At 39.0% G+C, this 20,568-nt stretch overlaps 1 protein-coding gene across 3 annotated transcripts; it reads left to right on the forward strand.

Moving 5' to 3' along the window:
• Positions 1 to 741: 741 nt before the first annotated feature.
• On the forward strand, positions 742 to 20,469 carry LOC141433160 (uncharacterized). 3 transcript variants are annotated; one of them, XM_074095067.1, is made up of 8 exons: positions 742 to 889; positions 10,182 to 10,328; positions 14,324 to 14,371; positions 15,418 to 15,506; positions 17,574 to 17,612; positions 18,120 to 18,255; positions 19,011 to 19,085; positions 19,869 to 20,469. In XM_074095067.1, exons 1-8 carry the CDS (start codon positions 812 to 814, stop codon positions 19,953 to 19,955), a joined length of 699 nt encoding a protein of 232 aa, XP_073951168.1. In that variant the 5' UTR covers positions 742 to 811; the 3' UTR covers positions 19,956 to 20,469. The 3 variants fall into 3 exon arrangements, with proteins under 3 accessions (XP_073951168.1, XP_073951166.1, XP_073951167.1); XM_074095065.1 differs by lacking the exon at positions 17,574 to 17,612 and having other exon boundaries at positions 744 to 889; XM_074095066.1 differs by lacking the exons at positions 14,324 to 14,371; positions 17,574 to 17,612 and having other exon boundaries at positions 744 to 889.
• The last annotated feature ends 99 nt before the right edge of the window (positions 20,470 to 20,568 follow it).

Here is a 20,568-nt window from a genome sequence, read left to right on the forward strand (position 1 = left end):
ACGGTTAACGATAATGTACTTTTAGCTTTAGTACACACTAATTATTAAACTAAGTTTAAGATGTATAAGTTGCGGCGAGGAAGCGTTAATTACGAGAGATAGGACAATAATTGTAGCGAGTTATATTGTGGTTGTACGTTGCCTTAATTTTATGAACTGAATAAAATGCAAGCACAAACGTTCGAAGAACAACTGAATTTATTAAACTCTTACAAGAGGGCACGTCTTGACATCAAAAAAAAAATACGTTCTGTTTGGTGTTGCCAACAATAATCTCGCAATACTTAGTTAAGTATGCTTATCAAAGGATAACTATTACCCCTCACTATATAACTTATTACTTATGAAAACTATTATCCTCATAGATTTTGAATGGCAATAGCGAGTTTGACCACGGCACTTATTTGCCAACTCAATTAACTTTTAATTTTATTCCCAATTTAAAAATATAATTTTATTATTAACTGAAAGTTACCTCACCTTTACCACATTAGATTTCAGCAAAAAAAAAAGTTTCAAGAGAATGTCTGTCCTCTAGGGATCCAAGCCCAAAGTACTCTCCAGGGACTAAAAGAAGCATGGAATGTATGTGATCAAGTATCGGGTAATAAATAATGCCTGTTTAATGCTGGCGTCTCACAGGCTCCGCGAGAGGCTCTCGCCCACTCGACGCCTATTTTCCCGCTATATTTCCAAAATAGAATGCATCAAAATCGCGTTGTTTACTCGGGAGGGAGCGACTGGAGCGGCAGTTCGCGATCGCACGCTGCACGACACACGTCCGCGCTACTCAGTGTTACCTCACACCAGGATGTCGGTCAACCCCAATTTCTTCCCCAACGGGTACCAGGACCCCATGCATCCAGAAGAGGAAGTCGTTACGAACTGGGTGCGTGCAGCGCAATCACAGCATGAACTAAAACCAATCAAACGCGTTAACCATCTAATCCCTGCGACACTATGATTACGAGTATTACGGCCATGTCGCACCGACTAAGTGATTTATAGCGATGCTTCTAATTGAAAACCAGATGTGACGGTCAATGTAATTTAACTGTTCGGGAAATTTCCGATTCCATTTCTCGAATGTTCTATATCTAATTTTGGAGCACTTGAAACGCGCGTTCTGTTACAAAATATGTGATGTAATAACTCGTGAGCTTTTACGACGTAATTTTCCGAGAAGAAGTATGTGAGTGATTGCGTCGGAAAATGATTTTCATACGACCGCGTTGTTTTTTAACTAACTTTTAAATATTTAAGAATTGCAGACTCGATTCTCATTACTTTCTTTTCTTACACCGAATACTTATTAGACTGCTTTTTTTATTGTTAATTTGCTAATACTCCTTTTCAAGTTAGATTTACTTTACTTATTTATTAGTCGTATAACTAATGCTTTTACTTCTTTCTTTTTTCAAAATGCAATTTTAAGAAAACTTGACTTTTGACACCGCTAGTTTTTAACATAACCATTAGAAAACTTAAATTCTTCTGCACGTCGTAAGTCATTTTAATTTTTCTTGAAACTGGTTAATATTAATGAAATAATCGAAAGTAGTTTCTAAGTACAATATCACCTTGAATTTCACCTTCACCCCCGTTTGATTGACATCGTCAGCTGTGCCGCTATTTTCAGCGCAATGTCATCTTCCGTAACTCCTGAACACCCATTTGAAAAATTACGAACGTGTAATAATGACAATAAATGTCAACTAAAATCAACGAGTGAGGAATAAGATTGTGATAAAGTAGTTGAAAACACAGCTTAATGGCCCTATAAATCAAAATAACAAACTGTTAAACGACTATCAAAAATAAATATAAGTTGCACGTCAAAACATTGTTGACACTACCGTTTTGCACTAATTCTTCATGTCGTTCATTCATGACATTCTTCATGTGGCCTGAAATGGCCTCGTTATAAAATATATTTTTATTCCAATAATTTTAATTCAAAATTAAAGTAATTATTCTGCATTTCTTTATACTTTCAAATACTTTATAGTTTTGAGACAAATTCCTGAAAGTAAGTTTGATTTATCTGCAGCTCACTAGCTTTCTTCATTTAGAACATCTTTTGGAATTAAGTAATTAGGTACAACTGTGTTTTATTGAAACGGTAATCAGCTCTCCATAGAGCTTCACTAGTTACCAGCTATTGTTCGTGATTCCGTGTGCAAAAATTTGTTTATCGCTATCCCGTTTTTTTTTTCATTTAAGAAAGAAAGAAAGAAAAATGATTTATTAACGGTCCCAACAGTACCACCACCAAACACAAAAAACAATAATATATTACTATACAAGCAAAATCACAATAAATTGTATGGTGATGACACCAATTGTCACCGAAAAAGGGTCTCCACTCAGCATGTGTTGCTACACAGTGGGTGCAGCAACGCTGATTTTCTGCAGAGCCCAGATTTGAGCTAAACGACAGCTCCACTTGTTACATTATAAATTTATAATATAATTAAACAGGTATTTAAATATTACCCAGCTAAGACTAAGGCTACGTTTTAACCAAGTGACGGACATAAGGCACAATGCAAGAGGCATGGTAATACTAAAAAAATAAAATAAAAAATAACAAAAATAACATATTATATGCAATACCCCTACACATACAGCACAGGATATTATCAGACATTATTAGAGGAAGGATGTAGCACTGTACGAACTGACTGAGTGTTACTTTTCTGCACATCCAGAAGATATTTCTTGAATTTATATTTAAAAGAACCAATCGTACTGGAATTCCTTATTGGTGGTGGTATATTGTTCCAACATTTCGTGGCAGCATAGCGGAAGCTCCCACGAAAGGCAGCCGTACAGTGCTTAGGAAATATTAATCTCGTGGCAGACCTAACCTCGCGCTGAGAAATGATGAGCCTCTCAAACAGGTACCGTGGCCGCTGGAGGTACACAACGCCGAAGAGCAGACCAGCTAGGTGTAACGAGCGTCTGGCATCCATTCTCAAAAGATCACTTTGGTCGAGATATGGAGACACGTGCGTTCTCGGAGGGATTGAAAAGCAAAAACGAGCACAGGCATTCTGGACACGCTGCAGAAGAGTCTTGGAACGAGCCAGTAAGCAGCTCCCTATTACAACATCAACATAATTAAGCTTAGACAAAATTAACGACTCACAGAGCCTGATTCTAAGGTCAATACTGAGGTAATCTCGAACCTGGTACAAAACTTTCAACCGGTAAAAGCACTGTCTAGTAGCCTCAAGCACATGCTGTTCAAAATGCAGTCCCTCGTCCATAAAGAGACCAAGGTTGCGGGCAACGGTAACCCGTTCCAACAATTCCGAACCCAGCGTCAAACGAACATCAAAACTGCAAGTTTTCTCAATCTGCCCCCTTGTTCCAATGATAAGATATTTAGACTTCACCGGGTTTAGAATTAAGCCGTTTCGCGAAGACCATCTTCTAACGCGCTCCAAGTCCTGATTAATCTCATTGACTGATCTGAGGGTGTCAAAGGGCTTAAACGTTTTAAAAATCTGGGTATCATCAGCGTACATGTGATAGTTGCAGAATTCGAAACACCCAACTATATCTGCCGTGTAGAGAATAAATAATATGGGACCCAAGATAGAGCCCTGTGGAACACCGCATCTTAGCGAGGCCATCTCAGAGAGATGAATACCACCCTCAGCATTAGGCAACCCAACCCTCTGCGACCTATCACTCAAATAACTTGAAAACCATCTCACTGTGTCAATATCAAACCCATAATAGGACAGTTTAGACAAAAGCAGCGCTACATCAATGGTATCAAATGCACGTGAAAAGTCCAATAGCACTAGCAAAGCCACCTCTGCCCTATCTTTTGCAACTAAAAGATCATCAATCACGTCTAAAAGGGCAGTTGCTGTACTACGGGACCCTCTGAACCCTGACTGTTTCAGAGGCAAAATATTATTGGCTTCAAGGTATTCGGTCATTTGTGAACATACAACCCTTTCTAAAATCTTTGACATGAAGCACAAGATGCTGATGGGTCGTAAATCGCTGAAATCAATGGGATTTGGATGTTTTGGGATAGGCTTAACAATGGCAGACTTCCATGCCGAGGGGAAAGTACTGGTTTTAATTGACTGGTTAACTATTTTTGTTATTATATTTAGAGTGCCGGGCAATGTCATCATCACCATATCCAATGATATACCATCCGCACCAAGAGCATTGCTAGCGAATGACTTTAATATCCCTAGAACTGTGGATTCGTCAACTGGTTTCAATGAAAATTTTGCCTTCCCAAAACGGTGGAACTCGTAGTAAGTAAGATCGGATAAAGCAATTTGGGGCCCAGAGGGAGCATTAATAAAATGGTTATTGATTTGGTCAGGGTTATTTAGGTGTAACGGCAATTCCTCGACTTTGTTATTAAAATTTACTATGTTTTGTTTTATGCTCTTCCAAAGTGCACGTGAGTTGTGTAGATTTTGATTTACGTGATATTCAAAAAACGCTGATTTTTCACTGTGAATAGCCCTGACAACCAGACCCTTCAACGTCTTATAATATTCTGTATGGTGGGCAAGCTTAGTTCGACGGCTTCTAGCATGAGCAGCATCTCTAAGACTCATCATCTTTTTAAGTGTAGGGGTGATCCAAGGATAGCTAATTTCCCTAAGGAAAATTGTTTTAACCGGGGCATAAAGATCAAACAAGTGAAGAACGTATGCGTTAAAGTTATCTAGGGTATCGTTTACGTCATCACACAGCAAACGCTCCCACCCAGCAGCTGCTACCTCCTCGTCAAACACTGACTGGTCAATATCTTTAAGGGGTCGATACGTGATGTATTTAGGGGGGGGTTTGATCTTTTTTACGTTAAGTCGAGTGGAAATGAACGCATGGCTGCTTAACTCGGGTATGTAGTCAACAACACAGTTAAGATCCCTCAAGTTCGAGCATACTACGTCAATGAGCGTTTCCGAGTGATCAGTGAAATGAGTAGGTTCATTGACATATTGAGTTAAATGCGCAAAGTGTAAAAAATCATTAAGTTTTTTAGTGTTACTGTCCAAACATGATAAAATGTTGATATTAAAATCACCCATTAAAACAATGAAATCAAACATGGAGACCGAAGAAACCGATTCAACCAGTGCATCAATAAATACATCAACGTTCAGCCATGGAGGGCGATAGGCGGTACCTATAGCCAACTTCTTGCCATTCACGTGAAGACTCAACCACATCTGCTCAACGGTGGGCGAACCAGGAACAGTCAACACACGCACGGTCAATCCTCGGCGTATGTAAAAGCCCACTCCACCTCCGCGCGAGCGAACGTCAGACTGACGCGGCATGTGGCGCAGACGGTAGCCCGCTGGCGCCGGAGCGCGAGCCTCGCCGCCCTCTCGGAGCCAGGTTTCATTTATGGCCATGATATCAACGGAGTGGCGCTCCAAGGCAACGAGAAACTCCTCATGACGCGTGGCCAAGGAACCAGGGTTTAAGAGGCCAATAGTTAAACTTTTATTATTAGGGATATGTTGAACAATGTAGGAGAATAAAAATATAATGTACTTGTTATTTAGAATATAAAACGCCAAGCAGGTAGCATGACGCCAGTCAGTATGCATGGAGATGAGTATTTTATTTATGTTACTAATACTGTGCGATGCGTAGGTATTACAAAACATAATATAGGACAGATATAAACATAAATGGGAGTAGGAACTGTAGCTACGCTGTTTAGGAGTACAGAAGATAAGAACACAAAATATTAAAAAGTGACCATAAACCTCTACAATATGTATACGGGTATAGGTACACAGTGCATAGTGCTTAAAAAGTGCGCATACAGTCCTAATTATAGCATAAGTTATTATAAAATCTATATTGACGATATTACAGCAACAACAGCAATTGAAGGTTACCGTGTAAACCGTGTTTAATAAATAAACCGAGTTGATTACATGGCATAAACAGAAAAACAAGAGATAAGAAACACATCGTAGGACAACTGAGGATTCCGGTTTGTTATGTGTCAACAAACAACAGGGCTTCCAAAAACCAGCTGGAAATCTGCTTCAGAGCGAACTCTTTTCGGCGGTGATTCCTTACTGCACCGGACAAACACGCGACCACTATGTGTCCAGGGGGACCTCCAGTTGAGCCTCGAGCACTCCTGCCGCACAAGATAAAATAACCTCCGGTTATGCCTTGTAAGGCGTTCATTAACATAGAACCGGCGGGTGGGGCCCGGCAGACCGAAACCAGTGGAGTCAGCTCCACGACGCACCCGCGCCGCTCGCAACAGCTCCTCACGAGGCGCACGACGCGCAAGACGCACAACCAACGGTCGAGGCCTCACGTCACCCACAGCGTTCGCATTGTCCTCGCCCAGTCGCCTGTCAACATCTGCCTCCCCCACTGGCCGGTGGGGCGCTCCCACTCGATCGGCAAATACAATATCATGCTCTCCAAGGATGACGCCAAGCTTCTGAGCTACCAAGCAGACCAAGTGCGACCGATTCTCGCCGGGCGCCTCAAGAATCCCAGAAATCTCGAGGTCATTAATCAGTAGGTCCTGGTCACGGTCGTTAAGCTCCGATTTCAACTGAGCTATATTTTCCTGCAGTTCCTTTCTGCATGCATCAACTGTCCCATCAATCAGTCGCTCTTCCAAATGCGCCACCCTGTCCTCCACTGCATCGATGCGTGCAGTGAAGCTGCCAAGGGTGACACGCATTTCGGAAACCTCCTTGTGAATACTAGCAATCTCAGCACGCATAGCAGCAAATTCCGCGCGAAATAAGCGAAACTCCTCCACCAAATCCAGCGCAGGATCCCGAATAGGGGGCGTCGTGTCAGCACCATTGTCACTGGCACACGTCTCGGCACCCAAGTCCACGGTCTCGTGTGCTGATGCAACAACAGAAGCACCACTAATAGACGAAGCTTTAAGGAGTCTACCCCCCCCGACAGGCGTATTGCTGTTATCACCGCCCTTAGGACGCAGCGCCAGACACTGCGGACAAATCCACCTCGAGCGAGTTGCAGCGGAGTCATTTGCATTAAACTTAGCGCATTCGTTATGATAGATTCCACCGCAACTGCCGTTGGTACACTTAACACGCTTGTGTGTTACGAGTACAGCACCATTACAAGCCGAGCAGAACACCACCATTTCAAACGGAAATTTAACTAAATTGGTTCAGTGGTTTAAGCGTGAAGAGCGTAACAGAGAGATAGATTCTCTTGCAAATAACCGCGTCCCCTTCCGTTTGGAATTCACGCTTTATCCAAGCGAAGTCTACAAATGTTTTACTGAAAATATTGTATTAATAATATACGGAGCGGCAAAAAATATGGTCCTCAAATGTATGCAGAATCGGTAATTTTGTATGAAGGGTGGGCCAAATTTTTTGCCGCTGAGTACAGATGAGAAAATGGCAGGAATTCGCAAGTTCTATAGATGTTTGCGCGGTACGTGTGAGTATGCGTTGCGTCAGCTCTTCAAAGCTGCTAGTAAGTAAACACACGCTCGAAATAAACAGCGGACTTATTGTTCTACGCTCGGGAAATCCATTTGGTGGAAGCGTTTGCGCTTTCATATGACAGGCTAAGGAAAACTAGGCATCTTTTTGTTATATTCGTATCACTTCGTTTTATTTCGAATAGAGACCCAAATTTTTACAATTAACTAAGAAGAACAAGTTTTAGTTTTGCTTGTTGCAGCTAATAGCTACTTCTGAAGAAGCACGATACAAGATGTTAAGCGTAGCTTTCTAGTATAATGTAGTATGTTGTAATGTTGGATAACTATACGTAGTAGAGTTAACTATGTAGTTATGTGTTTTGAATATTTGCTTGTTTATATCACGAAAATTCAAGGAAACTACCTTTATCGCCTATTTTCGTGACAAATAAAATTCGCCCTGAGTGTTGGGTAGGTAGCTATGCCTACGCGAGAGCGTACTTGCAAGACTACGCCAACCATAAAATACGCTGTCTATCAAACGTTACTAACGTACTTTTACGTTATGACTAGGTACATTAGTGAGTCTGAACTCTGAACATGCGTGACTTCTGTCACGAGTACGAAAATACTCGTTACGCGTTTGTTGATCAACTAAAACTTCTTAGGAAACGCTAAAATTCTAACATCAAGTTGTCAACACTAGGTACTTATATTTAAATGTGTTTGTTTTAAAAACTTGTTGCCATATAACTATTTTTTTCACGATTTAGCCCAGCACCTACTAAGCTTTCTTTTCCTTGTAATTAGTAGTTATGATACAATACTTAATACTACTTACCTAATACTTGTTTTTGTTTTGTGTTCTCTGTAATTGCAATATCAACAAATTGTTGCACACGCTTTGATCTTGAATTGTTAACATCTCAGTCTCCATTAGAAACAAACATTTTATCAAAGGTATATTGTCTCCAACCATAACTATTTTACAGCATTCCCCAATCTTTGAAGTGATTTCAGAATAAATATAGGTATTTTATAGTCGACCACGACCCACATTGATTCTGCATCTGTATAAATAGTAGGACGAAACGGAGTAGAAATCATAACCCACATGAAACAACCTCGTGGTATAAATAGCGCAGACGCGTTTTGCTTATAACCTCGATTCCTTTAATTACTAGTGTGGGAGAAAGCATGTTTATCACACCACAGATTATACTACACGAGTATGCTGTGGTACTATCAGCCAAATAAGTCATCTATCAATTTTTAAACAAGTTCCTATCAAATGAATATGTCGCTAAAGTCGAACTTTCAGGTTGACAGGCACATCTATTGGCATTATTTTTTTGTGACATGCAAACGATTATTAACTTTAAGGTGTAGACCACATTTGGCTGATGGTACAGGCACTTTAATTTAATGAGCTATGATAAGGTACTTATTACTTAATGAGGTGATCACACATTTCTCATTTTCATTTCGCGTAGCACCGCCGATAATATAATTAAATTTGTTACGAGATGTAGATCGCCATTACCTTTAAGCTGCGTATCCACGAAAGATGTGCGAGGGGAAATCAATAGAAACGCTTCATTTACCTATCCTCGCACAGCACATCTCTGGTGGAAACAGCTGAGCAGAGCGAGGCGAAGTAAATGAAGCGTTTCTATTCAGTGGCGGATTTATGTTTTTTAGGAGTGTAGGCCACTTTATATCCGCCGCCCTATGTAACTTTCTAAAATCATTTTCTCGTTGAAATCTGCCGCCCCTAGGCCGCGATCTATACGGCCTATTGACAAATCCAGGACTGTTTCTATTGCTTCATGAAAAACACATTTCTCGCAACACATCCTCCCACATCTCTCGTGGAAACGGAGCTTTAATGAGCTCCCGAAATTTCGACGCAGTCTTCCCGTGATCAGTGCGTCGAAATATCGGGAGCTCATTAAAACTAATCACAGTCTACGTCCCGTAACAAATAGGTATATCGTGTGTGTGTGTTATCATTCAAGTGTAATTTCGCACATAAACTTCGAAAAGAAAGAGGCACGAGCCCGGATTTGACCCACAACCCAAGGGTGGATCCACCGTTGTGGGGACGATGGAATTGGACATGCCCACAACCCAAATAGAATTGTGATGAATTGTGATTGGGTGTCTACCCTTTCACAGTCAATCGAGATCGATAGGCCAATGTCTTGATGCCGGAAATAAGGAAATAATCAAATTAAAAGTCGTCCATGAGTCGTGATTGTTCATGGGCGAGTGCATATTCCGACTCGTACTTGACCGATTTTCGGGTGGCTGTGACCACATCCTTTTTTTTGAGGGCTGCATCCGCGCCTGCCACAACCATACCATACTCTTTCGGAGACCTTGCCATGGAATTTGTCGCGCGCTTTAAATTGCCTATCGCCCTAAGCTACACTTACCATTCATTGATTAATTTTATGTGACAGATATCTGTGATGCCGCCTCTCTTTGTTTTGTCCGAATAGACGGAGAGGGCATCACATTTATCTGTCAAATAAAATTTATCAATGAGTGGTGAAACAGGCCTTAATTATTCTTTTACCCCCTGTTTCACCGTCCATTGATTAAATTTATTTGACGGATAAATGTGATGCCGTCTCTGTTTGTTTTGTTCGAATAGACGGAGACGGCATGATGCCGTCGGCATCACATTTATCCGTCAGTTAAAATCTTAATGGTGTTGTCTTCCCCCTAGCCGTACCGCACGACGCCGCTGGTCCTTCCAGGCGCGAAGGTGCGCCGCGAGCCGGGACCCACGGAGAGTTACCTGCGCCACCACCCCAACCCGGCGATGCGCGCGCCCCCTAGCCACGACTACCGCGATACCCTCATGAGGCAAAAGGTAAAGCACGGCAAAATACTACGTTTTTATCCCACGTGTTCGAAAACCGATGGTTGGTTTACCGATAGTGCAAGCAATACGTGGGATCTAATTTTAAAATAAAATAAAATGCGATCAAATTGGGATTTGATTTGGGAACGAGTTACTTTGTTAGTGTTTCGCGAATCGACCAAAGAGATCGAACTTTGAATTCTGATATCTTGTTAATAAAGTTACTGGCAGGTATGATGAGCCGATTGACGCGCGATTGTGCATGTGGGCGCAAAATCATCCGGCCGTTGATAATTACCATCCGGAGGCTCAGACATCACGAATCAAACCGCACTTTTAAGTTTTTACCACACTTGCAAAGTAATGTCTTGTCATTTACGAGTCAACAATGGCGACCGTACCGAAAAAACAATAATAGACAATCACGACGCATTTGCCGCCATCTCAAAACTGATCTCTGATTGGCTGAGAGCCGATTCCAAGCCAAACTAGTGTTTTTTTTATAATATTTTAAATGTTTAATATGGACTATTTTAAATACGTTGGGTTTTTCAAGTAAATTAATTTAAAGAAGTAATTTATCAAATTAAATAACATGATTTTAATAAGTTGCAATATAAATTTGAAATAAAAAACTTTCATTGGCAACTTCCGCTATCATGGCGTGAAGTCGTTTCCTGTTGAGCAACTCTTTTAATACGTTAATATGACTAGACGATTATTAATTGATGTTGTTGTTGACTTTAAAAATATCAATTAAAATTAAGACATGTTCAAAAGCCTCAAATGCTCAAAATGTCAACAAAATAAAATAAATAAGATCTAATTATGTTTGTACTGCGATAGACACTAGCGCCATTTCTTTTATCGCGGAAAAATGCGGAACTAGTGAGAGAGAAATAATAGTAGATTATTGTCGTGGCCTGGAAGTAGGCAATTGCTGGCTGAGTATGAGTATTAAACGGACGAGCTTGCGAGTCCGTTTAACTAATACGAAGCCAGCAATTGCTATTCCAGCCGAGACTAATATAAAGCTTTTTTCAAAAATGGTGAATAATTCTGAAATAGAATAAACTTTTTCTCAAAATATATTGTAAAATTTAATTTTATTCCAATAATTTTCTTATGCTTTCCCGCCTTTTTTCATTAAAAAATAAACTGCAGGTGTATTTTTCCACCGAAAACACCACAAGCTATTTCAGACCCAATAGAAAAAGTCCGCTGTTCCAACAAAATATCTGATACCGGCCATTAGACTTGGCTGTATGTATACGACTTGTGCCAATATTGCCATGGCCTTTTTAACTTTAAAAAAAATGCGACTGATTGCAGGCGCGCTAATTCATTATTGTCGAGCTAGCGCGCCTGCAATCGTTTTAACTTTTTAATTTTTCGCTGACCATAAACTATGCACTTCACCTTCTGATATGTAAAGAATAATGTCAACTTTTACGGTCATTTTTGAGAAAAAAAGTTTTATAGATGGCGCCCATACGCACTATGAGAATTAAAAAAAAAATGCGCAAACTACGTCTGGTCTTCTTTGTTCTAATATTATAAACTATGTAAAAAAAAAGAAAAAAATAGTTTGTCTAGTAGCGAAAGTGCAATACACCTAAAAGTGTTAAAACTGACGCAAAAAAAGTGATACACAAATTAGAGAGAACTAAATCCTTGGAAAAATATATTAATGGTGGCAAAAATAATCCAATCGATTGCCGCGCTCACGGTTCTACTTAAGAAATAGAGTTGGTGCGTATTTACGTTACCAGGTATTTCCTTGCAAGTATACCAACCAGGTACCGACCCGATATACTTGCAAGACTTGAAAGTATTTTTCCATTAAAGTATACTGTCCCTTCAAAGCAAAATTATATTTTATATTCATACACATATATTATACGTGAAATAAAATACTTTGAAAGTATTTTACGTCTTGATTGGAATATTTTGAATCTTATCTGTATAACAACAAGGTTTAATTTAAACTTGCAAGGAAGCAAGTATTCGACTCGTTGCGTTGAACAGAAAATACTTTGAAAGTATTTTGATACCTGGTTTCTGCACCTGGTATGAGAAGGTGGACGTACTTTTAAGCCCTGGTACGCGATTTAGCAAGTATAACCCATCCTCATTCATAAGAAACTTTTTAATATTGCCACAGAAAAAGGCACTAGCTTTACAGCCGCTCTATATTCACCTACCAGCCGTGTTGCTAGTTGTCAACTATCCATTCTCCCGTACCCGAAGCCCCTAAGATTCACAGTTTGCGTTTGGCATTGGAACAAAATTTACCCAACGCATTCTTTTTTAAGTACCCAGGTGTGTTTATCCTATAATTTGCAACAGGAAACCTGAACAGTAAATTTCCAATTTTCAGCAACAATCCAAGGCTAACCAATAAAATCCATGGACGTTGTATTTCTATTTCAGGTTTATTGTATGGTTTAATGTCCACGAGGTTACAGTAACCACACAGTGTGAATAAATACGAACTATACGGATAATTGAATTAGTTACAAGACTTTGGCTATGGAAGAAACACTTTTGTTATAACTCGTGACTTTAGATATGCACGCACTCTTTCTAAACACACCACATAATTATGCACGCACACATCTTCACGCATACTGCACGACTGAAACAAGTGAAAATGGGAACTAAAGCCAATACATTCTAAGTTATTTGATTTGTCACCCAAATTTCCGTTCAAGAATATTTGTTAGACTGCATTTAGAATTATTTAAGTATTTTTTGTTTTGTAATGATTATGATGCATGTAAAGCTGTCGTTATAGTTATATTTGTATGCCATATGGCGAGACATAGTGATACAATTAATCACCTAATGTAACATCTATTGACCTATGTTTAACAAATAAATAATTTTGAATTTTGAAATATGTACCCTTTTTTACTGAAATAGTTAAAACAATGCAAATTTACAACTTGCTTACGAGTAGGTACACATTTATAATTTAATTGATTTGCAACTGTACCATGAATTTGTGTGGTTAAATCACAAGAAAAATATTTTTCTTAAGATTTCGTTTCATTCATTATGACAGGCCGTAAAAGTTACGGAAATAATAAAAAAAGTAAAAATTTAGACAAAGGTGAAAGTTTATTTTCCGATGTTGTATACTGTTTAAAACAAATAAGGATTTATTGGCTTTACATTTACATGTGTAATTTAATTTGTAAGCCCTAGCTATCATAGTAGGTACAATCAGGATTAATAATTTTAAAAGCTTCAGCAATTTTATTTACGAATACTATTGAAGAAATTGATGTTAAAATTTAGAATACCTATGTTGTTTTTTTTTTAGATATAAAGCATGGCATTTGCTTTAGTTACTTACTTTAGACTGTTCAGTTTAGCATATTAGTTATGATTTGGAAATCTAACTTTTTTTCTATGACTAGGTATTCAACAACATGCCCAATAATATGGATCTAAATGGTGTTTATCCATCACTCCCCCAATGAGGGCTATCGTTTTTTGTCTCACTAGATGGCGCACTGTTGCGTGAGGTTTTTAAGTATGGCTTTCAAAGTCTGTTATTACGGGCGTGAAAACAAAGTTTAGATTAAAATCATATTTATTACACCTTAAATCCGTACCATAAAAATATCGAGCATGCCACAGTGTTGCATAGTCCCCGTTTTGTTCGGAAAAAAGGGAGGACAAAGGTTTCTGTAAGACAAAACTGTCTCAAAAAACAGACATTCATTGCCCCGGAACGCATATTTGCCATAATTAATTCCAGATATTGCTAAATATTCACAAAATTAATCTAATTATAAATAAACCCGCGTAGCTCACCCAAAAACTATGAGATTTGACATTTCGGAGACCTCACGCTACATTAGCGCCTCTAGTGGCGAATTCATACGCGATAGCCCTCATTGATCTAATTTGCAGTCAATTGTTTTGAAGAACTAGTTCTTACTTCATCGAAACGCACGGCTTTACTATATTTAGAATTTTTGATAACAACTCAGGTGGCTGAATCGGTGTTGCAGCGAGTGGTCGGAGAAGAAGGCAACAAGGTGGTTAGCGTGTGCCGTGTTAGATGCTTCGAGCATGTGCAAACACTTCTGTTACAAAGACAAGCAATCAATTGCAGAAACTTTTTTTGGCATACTAGCCATTTCGCACCTTTAAAATTAAACTGAAATAATTCGAAAATTTCTCATTTCAAAATTCAACCAGATTGTGTTTTATTTAAAGTTAATTTTGGAACTGTGAATATCGAATTGTTTCAGTTTAATTTTAAAGTTGCGATTTGTAGCGATGTAAACGATACAATCTTCAAACAAGAACATGTAAATACTTAACCCCTCGTATGTTTAAGACACGGTTCCGAGTCAAATTAAAGGCTATATTTTTGTATTTTTTTAAATCATCAGAATTTGTGCAATATTAAAACAGATGAGACTAGAATTCAGTACTTTTTTTTAGTTCCCGCATACGAGGGGTAATGCATGTTTGAGGAAACACATATTTAATCAGAAATGAAATCTCTCGATGATTACTGGCTACTAGTACGCTTTGATCTGTTAAACTAATATCAATATAATGTATTATAGCCAACTTTTACGGTCAACTCAAATGTAAGCGTAAACTGTGGTTATGAGTTTCACTTCTAAATGAGTGCTCATTAACATCGCTGCACATAGACATAATTTCCTTTGACTCTAATGTTTGTTCTTTATAAATCGCGAATTACTTATTCAGAACCTCCTGTAATTAAACCTTTTTCGCTATATGAACTCTGCAAATGATTGCCAGCTTGTTCACTTGTCTATATGCCATCGTATTAAGCTTCTCATACTCATCGTTTTATTTCTTCACTCTTAAATATCAGGTGTTTATCTTCTGTCATGTCACAAGTTTCAATATTTCTACAAAAACATATATTTCAACTAAAACTTACTCTGAATACTGTATCCTAAGCCGACAAGAGGCAGTATCTAATAATAATCCAGTTAAAATTCAACGGAGCTGCGTTTTCTACAAGAATCGAAGTGTTAAAAATACATACCAGCTTTCTCATTTTGTTTCTGTTATTTATAGCGACGCTTTGTCTTTTCAGTATGTGCACAAGCAATTCAACTCTCCAATCAATCTATATTCGGACCAAAACATCGCCAACTCGATTAGGCAACAGACTTCGCCCTTGCCGTGAGTATAAAGATCGATAGCAAACGTACACATAGTTTTAAGTAACTAGACGATAAAAAATATTCATGTTTGGCCAATCTAAGCTAACATTATACCGCGTGTATTTTTGTTATAACCGCAAAATTCTAATGTGATTAAAAAAAAACAACTTTTCCCTACTTAATTAATTAGCACGCAATGTATACATTATATTTACTACTTTGTTTTTATTCGGAAATTCGCACTTGATGACGTGACATCTGTCACATATCGGCTGCTCTCTCGTTTCATAATAATTGTACGCAATACATTGCTCTATCAAAAAAAAATACGATCTGGTATTTAGTTTAATTTAAAATATACATATGTTAACATTGTTAACAAACGGTATGTATTTCTGACTAACTGTAACGCAGGTATAATAACGTGACTCAGGTTGGCCCAACATGTAGGTAGAGCGACATAATTATTTGAAATTCTTTTGAGACTAAGGTACCTATCTTTAACCCGAAAATGTACCTACTTAAAAATTAAATAAAGTCATAGATATTAGTATTTTTTTTTGTTGAACACAAAAAACTTACTCTTAAACTTTATCATTGAGATAAACTACCTCCCTTACTCTAACGGTATAAAAATTTACTACAATAAGGTAGTTTACCATTTATGAAAAGTGGTAATAACTACAGATCGGGTTGTTGGGCATTTGAGATATTCAATGCCGAGCGGTAGCCAGCGCCTATGACATAGCCCAATTATTAACTGAACCAAATAATGAAGAACCTTTTCGTAGTAAACATTTTAATTACATCGAATTGCTTAACGTGTATAATTTCCATAATGCATTTACTATGAGAGAGTTCTATTGTGGTCAAGTCGTGATTTAAACGATACATACAATCAGCGTCAAAAGTAGCTGCTCAATTTTATGTCTTGTCGCTTTACAGCTACGTAATAACGCTATATAAAATAGTTATCCGCTACTTTTGATTTTGAGTGTACTATCGCGGACCGAGATTGTTGAGCCACTCGCCACTGTTTATAATTTAGCCGAGTTATACATAATCGTTGTTCGGTGTTTCCAATCCGCACTTTGCCCGCGTGGGAACTACGGCCCATACCCTCTCATTCTGAGAGGAGGCCTGTGCGCACCCGTGGGACGTAAATAGGCTGGGATGATGATGATACATAATCGAAGTAAATGTTGTCCTCTATAAATCAGAATATCATAACACGGCCAAATAACTAACAGTGGCAAGTGGCTCAACAATTTCTGTTCGCGACTGTACATCAATACCTACTTCAGTACCAGTACCAGTAAATTCAGTTATGATTATAAGCCAAGATATCTCGTAGGTACTGCCACTGAATATGTCAGGCTGATTTTCAACACCCAAATATCTTGGTTATTTCACGGGTATGACTAAGCCGAAGTAAATTTTAAATATAAATTGGTATATTTTGGTTAAATTTGTTTACACAAACGCTATCAGAGCAGCGCGATATCTAGAAATATTTGAGTGTCATCTTTCTGGGACTACGAATATCTTGGCACTGAATTTCAGGAGCATGGCTGAATGCCAGGCCAGTTATGTTCACACATTTAACGTGCGTCTACGACGCTTCGTTTATAATTATTCTACGTTTTACTTGAAAAATATGTATTGCTTACCTGTACGTTTTGTAGAGTTATTATTTACTTAATGCAATGCCCCTGATAGAGGGTTTGTAATATTTATGATTACGTGTAGACTTTATGCTGAAATTAATGAACTAAAAGGCAATAGTGATGTCTATGCATTGGCTTATTAGTATTACAAAGTTAGATTACCTTATGATCCCTCTGCTTTGTGTGCAATACAATGAAAAAAAAAATCTACCCAGACAACGCAAACATCATAATTATAAATTATTCACAACAGCAATGTACAAAAGTTCATAAACTCTTGGCATAATCTTCTACTTAAACCAATTAAAATAAGTTTCGACCTATCATACTCATGTAATACTGATAAATCCACAGGTTTCTGTGTCTTCAAAAATGTTAATGATGATGCTTAATAACGGGCTATTTCTCTGCTTATATAGCTCTAACGGCCATTATGGACGGCCACACGTTGTCAAGAGGCAAGTGTTTTACTAGAAACGCCGCCAAAACAGTCGACGCCCATCTCTCATGACGCATTAATGCTTATTTATTTTTTATTTTTGCTATCTTTCGTCTCTTGCGAAACTTGTCTTACCGACACTGCACTCTCGATCTCTGTCGTCTCCGGCCAGGCCGCCAGGCCGCCCTGAAGCGTCCAGCATACTTCATCCGCCCCACGTTCACGCGACAAACATTGTGTGTGTCATCGTGTGGGTGTAGCGGTAAACTCTCCATACACAACTAGCTTATAAGTTAATTTAAATCTGTCTCTATATTGTCTTTCTAAATGATTGATGTTAGTATTTTTATCGACCTGTCCTTCCTTAAAAACAAACACGACTAAACGTTGGGTGCGTTACTAACCGCTTCCGCGTCCCCCTAACGGTCTCGCGTGCCGGTTCTAATTGTTTCTGTCTATTGTTTTGCGCCCGCTAACCGACTAAATACTAACGTCCCGCCCCGTCCGCCGCCCGTTCGTGCTGCAGCTACAAGCCGACCATGCTGTACGACCCGGCTAAGTCCGAGACGTTCCGCGCGCTGCAAGAGGAGGGGCTCGGCGACATCGTGCAGGAGGTGCCCGTGCCCGTCGAAACCAAGGTCTTCACGGCACCGCCCACCAAGGTAAACGCTCGCCGAACCAAGGCCGTATTGTCTAGGAGTCTAGGTCACAAAAGCTGGTAAGAATGGATTGAAGGAGTGAACCAAATTATCTGTTTGTTATACCTATTTGAATACACGTCACACCAATATTCGTTTTCGTACAAAAATGTCTAAGTGACATTACTTTCGTTCAATCCATTCCAGCTCTTGTGAATCGACCTGTACGCACTATACGGCTCTGCGCATTCTTTCTCAAGCGATACTTTGAAGAGGGCAGGCGCGATGAAACCGCGCGGTTAGCCGCATAGTGCGTACGCATTTGGAATCACTATGATTCACCATTTCTTTGTGTCAAATGATATAGGGTGAGGGCATTGCCGTATTTATATTAATAAGTGTGTGTAGGCCACTTTACTTCCGCCGCCTCATGTATGTACCTTTCTAAAATAATATTTTAACGTCCTCTGAAATCTGCCGCCTCCTAGGCCGCGGCCTATACGGACTATTGTCAAATCGAGGACTGGGTGAGGGTAGAATGAAATCACAAGCGTCTGCGCATTAAACAACACGGCCTAAGATCTCAATAGTATGGTATCTGATAGCAAGTTTACTTATGGTGTCGAGTACAACATGGAAACAATTATAGGCCCAAAGTTATGTAAAAAAGAAAGCAAACTTCAAAAAGCAGAAGCAACATACTACATTATTTTTCCAGATTGTTCGAAATGTTGTAACCACGTAACGCAGAATTGTTAATAGATTTCTTCGCTTAACAGAAACCTGCGCCTACCCCGAAACCAACGAAACAGCCGCATATGAACGGCAACAGCAACGGGAAACAAACGAGCTTCGTAAGTTTATTTGTCAAAACTGCTTGTATTAAATGCTTAGTTTGTAATGGATATAGCTGCTATGGATAAACTCAATAGCTTTTGAATCTAGTTTAAAAATTCTTTCACCCAGCCAGCCGAAGCCATAAGCGAGTAATATAAGCTATTTACCTAAGCTATATTTAATTTTTATCTCAGATATGTTTATAGCAGCCAAAACAAATCGTTTGTATTGATTCAACGCGCGTCGACGGCGCGTTTAAAAACGCGGTGTGCAAAGGCCCATAAACTTCATGGAACGCTCCGCCCACGAAGTTACGAGCAACACCTATGAAAAATATAAGAAACGACAAAACCACAAAAATCATTCATCCCAGCCTATATAAGTCCCACTGCTGGGCGCAGGCCTCCTCTTAGAATGAGAGATAAATTAAATTAACACATTCGGCTTCGGCACCATTCTGCTAAGCCAGAGGTTTTCAACCGGTGTGCCGCGATCGCCACGAAGTGTATGCGATTCGTAAAAAAAACATGACCCTATTAAATAAACCTCCGCTGTCCGTTATGTTATACACATTATGGGTATACTATACGGAACCCTTTAGTTTAGGTACTCTACGCGCCAGTCCAACTCGCGTGCCGTTAGAACCAAAAGGTTGAAAACGCTTGGGCACCTTACACTATGCTGCCCGAAATTATTGCAGTCACAAATGAGTGTCACTGGCATAAAAGTAAGAATTTTTGAACACAGACGTTGTGTCACTGGCATCTAATGTGTTAAGGTTGTTTTTTTTTTTTTTTCAGGTAAACGCATTAAACGAAGAGCACATTCAGCAATCGAACTCTTTTAAGCGTCTCATGTACAACGTTCTCGGCGACACGGAGTTTTAGGGCCGATCTCCCTCGATATTCCTTCTACGGCACACCAGTAACAGCAGCTGCCTCTCCGATCATTCAGCGCATAGTCCGCTATGTGCTGTCATGACGTACACGCAGAAAGCAGTTGCTTTATTCATGTGACCGACTGATTAAAGTTAGGCGGTTAGACGGAGGCGCCAAACATTTAGATACCACTGACTTGATGGTTAGTAATGTAACGATAAGACTAACAAAAATATTTTAGGAAGCTATTATATGTATAAAATAAAGCTCCCAGCAGTGTGTAATATTATTTTTCGGTGAATTTAATTTAATCTAATACTCGAGTATTAGTGATATGAATTATATTAAGTAGCAATGTAACGTTTATTACTAAGTGTTGATTTTCTGTTTGAACAGAAATTAAATTGTTTATGTATACATAATGAGAAATGTTGAGTGTACAGTCTAGTCACTTCGACCCGAGCTCCGGTCGACCCAAGCGCATGGAATTCGATCACTTTAATAAATTATTTATTTTTATCTAGCGAGTTGTTTTACTCAGCAATTCCCGGGGTATTTCATCATTGATTGGACGTAGTTTTGCAAGAATGTTCCAAAGCATTGTCATGTTATTCTTTGATTT

The sequence above is a fragment of the Choristoneura fumiferana genome, chromosome 12, assembly GCF_025370935.1.
Source record: "Choristoneura fumiferana chromosome 12, NRCan_CFum_1, whole genome shotgun sequence".
Lineage (NCBI taxonomy): Eukaryota > Metazoa > Arthropoda > Insecta > Lepidoptera > Tortricidae > Choristoneura > Choristoneura fumiferana.